The following is an 11,268-nucleotide window of genomic DNA, read 5'->3' as shown; positions in this document are numbered from 1 at the left end:
TTGCAATACTATCTATATTCGTCAATCAAACACATATAAGAGCATAGAAGTAGTGGTGCCACGTGGTTGAGCTGTTCCTCTTGGGACAGTGAGGTCACAGTCCCAAATGAGATAGAGCAACAAGGAATGATTGGTTATGATACAAAGGAAAAAAAAAAAGATGGATTTGGGTTCTATTTACGCTTTTATAGAACCAAATGATTAACAATCAAGAACCATCATGTTAATAAATTGAATATAACGTAGATGAAGATATCAATACGGATGAGTAGAAGAATGTAGGAACAACTTTTGTATAGACTATAATATATGGGAAAGTTGGCTGAGATGGTTTGGAACCATTCAACGAAAATCAATTACAACGTAATCAGAAGGGAAAAAAAAAAATTCAACTTATCAAACCAAGTATGAAACTCTCAATAACAAAAGAAATTAGATTTTGCACAATGAAATGGAGGAAACATTATTTGTTAAGCCGAACCCATTTTAAAATAAGGCTTTGTTGTTGTTGGAAAACCAGTTTACTTGCATAAGATTAACATGACTATGCATTGAGAGAATACTAAGGATTGTTCATGTGGGAGGCCTTTGAATCGCTACTCAGAGGCCCAATATGGAACCAGCTGCTAAATTTTCATGATCTACAGAAGCATCACCTACTCTATGCCTATAATGAGACTCCATGCACCCAATACACAAAAAGAGTATGAAACTCTAGCTTCTCATCTTCTCATAAATTACTCTCAGCTACAATCTGTAAGCTTATAAACCTGTGTTCTTATCACAATATTAGCATTGAGTGAAGTACAACAACGTAGATGAATGAGAATGTAGCCAAGCATATATAGATGGATCAAGGAAATCTGGAGATATAAATGATGCAAAACCAAGTACTAGATCGGTCCAATTAAGTGAAGACCAAAGTTTAATCTCTCTTGGTTCCCCCCCGCGACAAGCAAGGGGTTTAGTGGTCAGAGGTGAAAGTGGGCTCAACAGGATTTGAACCTGGGTTGTCAGATCAAACACTCCTCAAACCTTAGCACCTTCAACCAAAGAATAATCTGCAACATGCCAACATGCAAATACTGAAATCTAGAATTTCTTAGATAAGATCAAACTCCATATCACTCTAGAAAACCATGGTTTTTTTCCTTAGCTACTGTGATGCTGGTTGTACGAAGAGGGGTGGGTCTCATGTAGAACAAGAGACATGTTTCAGATTTTCCAAGTTCCTTTAAAACATATGTTGCACCCATCACTGTACAAGAATGAGATCTACAAGCCCCACTATAACCATACATGTTGCACTCATCATTGTACAAGAATGAGATCTACTAGATCAACTATAACCTTCATCAACACTGAGCCCAAGAAAGGATTCACCACAATAATCGTAACAATTCCCTTTGGTCCAAACAGAATACAAGAAAAGAGGAGAATAGATGTTGGGCAAAAGTACACCGTCCAAAATTTCTGACATCCACAATGAATTATCAGTTCCACTGTGAGAGAAAAAAAATTGGTCAACAATTGAAGATGACACCTTTGTGACGTGGAAAAGTCTGCAAGTGGTTTTACCACAAACCTGGGATCAAAAGCCCACATTTACATTTAAACCCACTCACCAAATAAAGAAGGCCAAAAAATAAGCATATATCCATGAAACCTGAACTTTGCAAGGTAATCATAAAAAAACATAACTTTATATAGGATTTTGTACAAAGTACCTTCTAAAATATGATTTCAGTGAGTGAAGTTTGTCCTAGGATCCCTAAAACAGACTTATGCCTGTGATTTAAAACACTAAGAGCATCAGTGAGAAGGACATAGGTCGAGATATTCGAAGGGGCTTGCAACCATAGCTACAGTAAGTTGACATGTAATACAACTTTGAGTCATGGGTTCAAATTCAGCTTACCCATAAAGAAAAAGAAAGTAGAATAAGAAGATTTGAGGACACATGCTTTGATAGAAGAATCATCTCTATAGATAGAATTGACTGGTGAAAGAGGATGGGTGTTGCCTACCTGAGTAGAAATAGCTGGGATAAGGCATTGCTTACATTGATGACCTTTAACATTCATCTTTGACAAAACATCCTGTGATATAAAAAACCTTAGACGAATATGCTGTCGTCAACCCCATAGGTGTTATTTTCTTATAGATGCAAATGGGATTGAATTCAAGCTTTTCTATACTAACACTGATAGTTAAAACCCAATAACTTAATATCATCCAGATTTTTTTTTTTAAATTCCGAAGGTTCAACTTTCATCTGTGCAGTTCTAGAGTTCAAAGAAGTCAAGCACACTTGAAACCTGACAATTTCATCTTCAAGAAACAGATCAAATTTCAACCAAAATTCCGTCTAACCTCTAAAATTAAGCAATCCACATGCTGAAACATTTACAAGAACATCACTGGAATGGTGGAGGAAACAACTGATTTCTTTTTTTGACTTTCTATTGCTCTCCTGTTGAGCATTCAAAAAAGGATAAATACTGATAATAAAACTCAACTCAGCAGAGCAGTTGTTAGAATTTTAAATTAAACTCATAAACAAAATTGCCCATTTGTTTGGGTTGAACATTAAAACCAGTAAGAGCAACTCACTGTTCTGACTTGATGAAATGAACAGTCAGTAGCTTTGAAACTGTGAAGCCAGTGAATGTGTCAACGTCGAAGAGTTCTTTCAGTTTATCATCACATATTATTCTCCTCTTGTCAGACGGATCCTTCATTGACAAGCAGAAACAGTTAGTTTAAGATATTCCTAACGTGTATGTGTATCACAGCACAAAGCTGGATGTTCTTAAAATGTCTGCAAGTTTAAGATGTATTTTATAGGGTATCATAAAGAAATTAATAAGACTTATCAAAAAAAAAATAATACAGAGACAGTTCATACTACTTTATAGGGGCATCATCATTGCAGACAGTTTCAAGCAATTAATAGCCATCTTTGACAAGTAGTGGAATATAAGCAAACAGCTTGAAGAACACCTAACTGGTGAAGCAGTGTATTAAAAGAGCGTACAAAGTGAAGAACGTATTTAGATAAGCTGATATATGATTAAATCATACAGAAATTATATAAACAATAATAACTGAAAACAAAATATTTAAATAAATTAAAGATTTGTTTGGTAAAATGCATTGGCACGTGTCAAACATGAAAAATTCAAAGAAAACAGAGTCCTTTTAACAGATAACTGAAAGCCATGCAGAGAAAGAGTAGCGATTATTTCTTACTAGGCTCAATGGATTCCAACTTTTAATGATTGATTTTTTTTATTACAGTATGCTACTAAATAATTTCCTTCTCATAATAGATCTTTAAAATGAAAATTTCTATTACAGATTCAGACATTTGGGTGGTTATAAGTTAAACATATGGGACAGACAATAATGGATGGAATTTGTACCACAGAGAACAGGATAACAGAGTGAGTACAACTGTGAAACTCCAACAACAGCAACAATACCTGCAGATTCTTTTGCTTTATGTAGTCCCACATTCTCTTTACAACATCAGACCGTGATAAGGCACTTTCACCAGTACCGATGAACTTCACTAGAGCATCTGAAAGTGGAAGAGGAGCAAGAAACCCAGAACCCCCTCCCTTCTGCTTCTTTTCTTTGGGTTTAGGTTCATCTGGATCTGAACAAAAAGAGAGAATAGAAAGTATGTATCCAACATATGTTCATCACATTAGAAGAGCCTCAATTTGTCTCTTTCTTACCTTCTCTTCTCTCTTTCTTTCGTTGCTTTTCCTTTTGATTTGACTTGTCCGGAACTCCTGACATATGGAAAACATTATATCAGTGGTCTTCCAAGCAATACAAACATCAGAACCTCAGGATGAAAAGTAACGTGAATACCAACAAAAGTAAACACCAGTACATAAAAAAAGTATGCTGAATTATTTGAAGAGAAAGATATCAAACTAAAATAAGAAAATCCTCAAGAAGGAGATAAGACAAATGAATTCATTCGAATAATTCACGTGGAAATGTTGCAAACTAGATTAGAAGAATAAATTCATATGATTCAAGCACTAACTATATTTCAGATAAATTTGCTACGAAAAAAGTAAAGCGTGAACACCATATTGTCTTATTACAAAGATCTGGGGTTGGCTTAAACGAATCATACTCCTCTATTCCACTCTGTCTAGAGCCACTTCTTTTGTTATCGAAAGCGTGCTCGTATCTGCTTTCACAATCTCCATCCATGTTCTTTTTGGTATTCCACTTGCTCTTTTAGAACCTTCAACTTGAATGTTTTTTTTTTTTTCTCTTAATCTATCATTTGTTGGAGCTGCTTCTACATTTTCTTGAATGTGTTCATTTGTAAATTTATCTTTCCTAGTCTTTCACTCATCAGTCACAACTACTTCATCTGTGCTTCTTAACCACCCAACATGCAGCTCCATAAAGCATAGATGGTCTTATCATCTTATCAATTTCCTTTTAATCTAATCGGTATACGTTTGTCACATAGTATTCCAGAAGTGAACCTTCACTTTAACCATCCAACTCTAATTCTAAGGGCAACATCTTCCTCAAACTCTATATCATTATGTATAATAAGGCTGCGATCACCAAAGTGCTCATTTCAGAATATTTGTAGATAAACAATTTTCACAGGATATTTATCCTCGAGTGTCAATGGTACGCTTACACTCCGCATACTTGGTCTTGGATTTACTTCTTCTAATGTCTTTGGACTCCAACAACTCTCTCCATGATTCTAGTTTTGTATTGACTCCTGCAATCTCATCAACTAATGTTACATAATCCACAAATAAAATACACCAAGGTATGTGCACTTACAATATGAGTAGTTACTTCATCTATAATTACAACAAATAAATATGGACTCAAAGCCGACCCCAGATGGAAATCAATTGTAACATGGAACTCATTTGTTTCCCCTCCATTTGCTCTCACACTATTCATAGCCCTCTTGTACATGTCCTAAATCATGTCAATGGACCGATTCAAGACTATTTTCTTTCCCAATGCCCACCAAATTAATTCTCTAGGTACAATATCTAAATTTAGGAGACAACTTTTTTTTTATATCGGTAAGCTATTTTTCAACGAGTATAGTAGTAACTCGATGTTGACGGGATTTGAACCCAAGTCTCTAGTATCATCACCCAAAGACTTTACCAACTAAGCTAGCTAGCACCTGCTAGGTGACAACATTTTCCTATACACAAAACTTGAATAGAAATAAAAGTCACCAGAAGGATATTTGGAATGATGGTTTTAAGCTAAAAGTCGAAAAAGTTAATCCAAGTACATGACGGTTTCAAGAATAATAGATGAATGCATAGATAAGCCAACATAATTTGTAAGATGAGGTAATCCTTATGCATCAAATTGGAAGATTGCCACTAAGAAGCATTGTATCAAAATCAATAGACCAACTAGACATGTAGTGTTAGGTCTTGCCATTTTGAACCCACACAAGTTTGGTGATTACTATAGTCATTTTGAGAGATGAAAATTATTTGAAATTATCTCAATTGGTTAACATGTTTCTTGGTGGACTTGTATGGAAGAACTTCATTGCTATGCATTGGCTGATGCAGTAAATGTATCACATACATATAGAATTTTGAAATTTCTCATAAGTTGGGAATTCCATGAATTATATTGGAGGAGAAATCTTCACTTGGTTGACCTGAGATACCCACTCACCTTATGCATAAGCAAGAGAAGCAGACCAAGAAATATGTCAACCAATTGAGACCATTTCAAGCAATTTTCACTATTATCTTGGCGGTAATAAATAATAATCACTAAACCAAGGTTCTCAGACTGCCAAGACCTGACACATTCTGGCCCATTGCTTTGGAATCAATTCACCCCAACCATTAAGCTTCCAATTTAACCGGTTTACCAAGAATGAATGGAGGACACAATTTTAATCACCACATATCATCTTAGTATCAGTGATACGTTGATAGAATATAGATTTTCTTAAAATTAAATTTATAAAAGAGGATGGTCGCAATAAACATAGAGGTGAATTCCAAACAACTTTCTATACATAGCTGTGATCTTCATGAAACCAATTTCATCAAAAAATAACAAATTTGAAATGTATCACATGAAATTGACAAGCATAAAAGGAAGCTTCAAATAAAATAATGGAACTGGTTTGCACGATTTCTTAATCTTGCTTTTTTGACAACTTACATTTTCGAAGTCATAAAAAGTAAACATAGTTTCAAATGACATTGGTTTTCTTCAAGATTAAATAACAATTTCCTCTTGAAGAGCTCAAACTTGGTACTAAAACCAAGGAAATATTATATTGTGTAACTGAGAACAAGCTCTTCACATTAATAGCACCATATATGCCATCCTCAAAAGCAGAAATTACAAGGTTCAGTACCAAGATGATTTGCAATAGATAAAAGCTAGAGTGAAAGAGAAGAAAAGGAAGAAAATGATTATATTGATGATAATAGAGATAAGAAAATCGACCTGCAAGGATAATGACAATGATGGATTGCAATGACGACTTTGGTACTAAGTTTACTTCCAATGACAATGATGCTAGAAAGTTGGGGTAGAGTCACGAACATTAACCATCACAATCCACCTTTATTATTAAATGTTAAAATGGAATTTTCAATAATTTCAAGTATGATCTTAAGTAGAAGTATGAGAGAAAGAAAGAACACCAATGTGACAAATAGATTCTACTGGGAGTTAAATTAGTAATGTTAGCAATTTTCTTTCTCAAAATATGACCTGGCTGAGCGGCTTTTACCAATAATATTTTGGTGAAAAATTTATCGTTCAAGGCTGAAGCTTTGTAACATACAAGAAGTGTTTCAGAATACCTTTACATCCAGTTTTTCCGCATTTGCTTGCTTTTGGAAGTTTTTTTTTTTTTAAAGTGAAGAACGACACTATATGAAAAGGTTTTTGGTCAAAACTACCTATGAGGTTGAAATCGACATCAACTAGTGTTGAGTATGTGCAATTGAAGTTATTCTTCAGTGAAAGGCATTGTACTCAATAATTCAATGTGTCTGTAATATATTTAAGCTGTAGTAGTATTAAAATTGTGAATCAATCAGATCCATAGATCTATCATGCAATAATACAAGGCTCTGTTTTTTTGTCAATTTTTTAAGGTTTTATGTTGAAAAAATTGAAGAACCGGGAAAATCCCTAAGTTTATTTTCATTCACCCTAAACATGACTAAGAAAGGTTGACTTGGCAAGGGGGTTTTAACTTTTAAGATAAGTAGCACCAAAATACAATATATGTAACACAAACCTTAGTTGGTACTGCTCCTAGGGATGAAACATGAGTTAAGATTGAGAGGCCAGACACACAACAGAAGATGGTAAAATGATAAAATAAAGAAAAAATAATAAGGAATATAAAATGATGACTAAGAACATCACCAATGAGATGAAGTGTTTTTATGCAAGTTGAAGGCTGGGCAGACAAGAAACAAGTACAGATAAAGTGTATTAGAGATTATGATGTTGAGATGGATAAAATGAAAGACAATTAAAAATGAGCACACACGCGAATTTAGAAATAGCCTAAGAAAAAGGACAATTAGGCATGTAAAATGATGACTAAGATCATCACCAACAAGATGGATTGCTATTATGCAAGTTGAAGGCTACTAAAAGGCTGAGATTAAGTGGATGGAAGTAGTAAGAAAACATATGAAATCAAATGCCATGAATGAAGATATGGACTAAGATTGAGTTGAAGGGAAAAGTAGGCTTCGTGTTGCCGACCCCTATATTTGGATAAGGCGTGTGTTTTTTATTATAATTGCTATGCAGAAAGGGAATCGTATTCTTGCACTAAAATTAAATGTGTTAATAATGTACCTGCAACCTCGTGATTGGAAGATATGGTAGTTTTTGTAATCAATATCAATGTATTGGAGAATGCCCCTTTATGAAAGTTTTTTATTGGTTAGTTAGAAGGAATGCAGAAGGACAATCAAAGATTAGAAAGAATGAAGTAGAGGAATTGAAGACGGAATAAGTGTCGGTTCACAAACGTAGAACGATCTTCATCAAACATGAAAGCATTCCCAACAACAATAGAAGAGGTTCCAAACATGAAATTCCATCAAATAGTGAACAAGATGGTTTCCCTATCCTTTAGTGTTCACAAAGAGTTCAAATTAATAATATCATAGAAAGAGCTCTTGTCAATCGAGACTACTACAAGATGACATGAACTAATTACAATTAATGAACAATTGGGGTCCTATAAAACAAAATACATAACAAAACATACAAAATAGCCAAATAAAACATGATGGTTTCCCTATCCTATAGTGTTCACAAAGAGTTCAGATTAATAATATTGTAGAAAGAGCTCTCGTCAATCGAGACTACTACAAGATGACATGAACTAATTACAATTAATGAACAATTGGGTCCTATAAAACAAAATACATAACAAAAGATACAAAATAGCCAAATAAAATAAGACAGTTAAACAAAGCTGCATTTGAAATCAATAGATTCTGAAAGCAATACCATCTTCTGAATCCAATGGCCAAATATGTTTTGACAGAACTTTATTCATTTGAAACATGTTGATGGTACCAACACGAAAAATGTCATGCAATGCTTCGTCACATATTATATTTCGCCTGTTCTTTGGGTCTTGCAAATTATTTTCACGAATGTAGGTCCAGAGTTGCCTGACAACCTAAAACGAATATAAGGGAACAGAGTTAGGGTTCTGAAATCAATTGAACTAATAAAAAGGTATTAAAAATAAATAAAAAATACAACTTTGCGGAACTTTTTGAATGTACCTCAGTTCTCGCCAATTCAGGAACTCCAACAAATTTTTGAAGTTGAGGAGAAAGGCTGCATAATTTGGTAAATCCACCCCCTCTTCTTTTGACATCTTTTTTCTGCTTTTTTGCCCTGCATGATAGGGAATAAAACTCCACATTTTTACACCCGAAACAGACACACAAAAACAAAATAAGACATGAGTGATAGTAAAAAAACGACGCACTACTCAACTAGTCTTCCCAATACAATAAAATAATTTATTAATTTTCCGAAGCAACAGAACATAATTTCTTGATGCAAGTTTTGCCTAACAAACAATCCTCGACGCAATGAAGATGAATAAGAACAAAATTTACCCTAAATAAAATAATTTACCTATGCCCCATATTACCCAATGTGTGCCCCACCAAATTATGCATGAAAAATGAAAATGTTTCCGAAAACAACAATAACATTCAAGAACGCACCATTCATTCAAATTGCGATAAATCTAACCACAACCCCTTCATCAGAACTACACAAATTAACAACTTTAAAGAGAAAAATCTCCAAATTGCATAAAAACAAGAAAGAAAGAAAAGGTGAGGGATAGAAGGGTTAGAAAGACTCACACTCCTTTTTTTCTGCCCTTTCCATTACTCGATTCCTCTTCTTCTTCTTCCTCCTCCTCCTCTTCTACTTCTGCTTCTGCTTCTGCTTCTGCTTCCGCTTCTGATTCTTCTTCGGAGTCATTGTTCGCTTCGGATTTTATATTTGGGTTCTCATCTTCTGCTTCTTCTTCTTCATCCTTTTCTTCTGCTTCATCATCTTCAGTTTTATGGATATGGATTTGAAGGAAAAGATCAATTTGTTCCCTAATAAATGCTTTCTTGTCTGCTAAATCGATTCCCAAATCTTCTTCGAGCGTTCGGCGCACAGTAGCCGGTGTAGTCGTGTTGAGATCTGCTGTTCGAAGGAATTTCTGAAGCCGATCGATAAGCTCCGAATCCGAAACCATTCTTTTGCTCTTTCTCTCGCTCGCCCTCTCGAAATTTTGAATTTTTCTTTTCTTTTCTTTTTTTCAGAGAAGAAGAAGGCTTTGGATTTCCTGTCGAATGTGAGAATTCTGCTTTTAAAGGGGGACATGTCTGAAACTGTCAATTGGGGGGACATTTTTGGAATTACGGAAAAAGATACTCGTTTCTCGTTAAGGTGAAAGAGATCAATTGTGTCTTCAAGTATCGACACCTGTATGTATTATCTAAAAAAAAAAATGATTATCGACGCCTAGTCTAATACACGCCAGAATACGCCCCCCAATGTGGCATGTGATATAATCATAGATTCTTTTCTTCGGGATACACAACTGCACATATTTATGAAGATGTACACTTGTGAATCTCGAGGGAAATACTTGTGATTCTAATTCATGCCACGTCAGAAGTAATATAGGGGCGTGTGTCATATGGAGCGTCAGGAAATCACGACTTTGTGAATTAGTTGGATGGCTTTGGCCTCGTGAATATCTATGTAACAAGCCATTTTTAGCATCACAGCTAACAAATTATTGGGCCCACCGAAGCAAGAGCACTGGATTCATTGTTATAAAACTCTGATGATGAGAGGTGTCTCATAATTTGCCCTATGGTAACTAGAGTCCTTCTATCCTTTCGTTTTGAAACTCTTCAATGTCTATTTTTTCAGGAATTTTGAGTTTTAGGTTTGCATCAAACACAATGCCTTATCCTCTCCCTTAAAAAAAATTCTTCTTCTAATGCATTAAACAATCTCTCTCTCTCTCTCTCTCTCTCTCTCTCTCTCTCTTTCCTTTCAATTTTAATGGTGAAATTATTCTTGAAAATCAAGCTCAAGCGAATGGGCATACTCATGTAAATGCTCCATCCATGAAACTTATCCACAGCTATTGATCTATTTCATATTTCATGATAAGAAAAGAAAAAAAAAAAAAAAAAAAAAATCAAGAAGGAAAAGAAGAAAAATCTTTACAGAAGTGGAGTGAGGATTTTTCCCATGTGGGGCAACTAAGAAGGGGTGGAGGGGCAATTTTTGTAAGGGCAATAATGACGAATTTTTTACATCCAATGTTGTTATCTTAATAGCCTAAAACTTCTTGTTGAGGTCGAAAATTATAGTGGGGGCAAATGCCACCAGTGTTAATCTACCCATCTTTGAATTGATATGTAACAATTCCCAAAACGGATTTACATTGGGGGGCACTCACCGCCATAAGAATTTTTAAATCTTCTAAGATTTATTTGTTATTGTGATGAATGACAGTTGTGCAAAACAAAATTTGCACAAGAATTTTTTAAAATTTAAGTGTTTTAATTTCCCCCATGTAAACAAAATCATGGCTCCCTCCCTTCCACTCGTCCAAGATGAGATGGCTCGTTTGATTCATGTCAATCTCAGTGGATATCAAGGCAAAATGGAAATTGTATTTTAAAATCA

The 11,268-nt window shown here is 34.7% G+C and overlaps 1 protein-coding gene across 4 annotated transcripts; it reads right to left on the bottom strand.

Annotated features, from left to right (window-relative positions):
• Nucleotides 1-677: 677 nt before the first annotated feature.
• Nucleotides 678-9,913, bottom strand: LOC147409070 (uncharacterized). 4 transcript variants are annotated; one of them, XM_086425149.1, is made up of 7 exons: nucleotides 9,429-9,913; nucleotides 8,832-8,946; nucleotides 8,548-8,722; nucleotides 3,744-3,800; nucleotides 3,486-3,661; nucleotides 2,614-2,735; nucleotides 678-1,585 (listed from the first exon to the last, which is right to left on the bottom strand). In XM_086425149.1, the coding sequence occupies exons 1-7, from the start codon at nucleotides 9,812-9,814 to the stop codon at nucleotides 1,312-1,314; spliced, it is 1,305 nt and encodes a 434-aa protein (XP_086281275.1). In that variant the 5' UTR covers nucleotides 9,815-9,913; the 3' UTR covers nucleotides 678-1,311. The 4 variants fall into 4 exon arrangements, with proteins under 4 accessions (XP_086281275.1, XP_086281282.1, XP_086281288.1 ...); XM_086425156.1 differs by having other exon boundaries at nucleotides 701-1,502; nucleotides 9,429-9,912; XM_086425162.1 differs by lacking the exon at nucleotides 678-1,585 and adding an exon at nucleotides 2,292-2,473 and having other exon boundaries at nucleotides 9,429-9,912.
• Nucleotides 9,914-11,268: the final 1,355 nt, after the last annotated feature.

Source organism: Akebia trifoliata, chromosome 2 (genome assembly GCF_017979445.1).
Source record: "Akebia trifoliata isolate Shusen 1 chromosome 2, ASM1797944v1, whole genome shotgun sequence".
Taxonomy (NCBI): domain Eukaryota; kingdom Viridiplantae; phylum Streptophyta; class Magnoliopsida; order Ranunculales; family Lardizabalaceae; genus Akebia; species Akebia trifoliata.
This window is presented reverse-complemented; position numbering and strand designations above follow the sequence as displayed.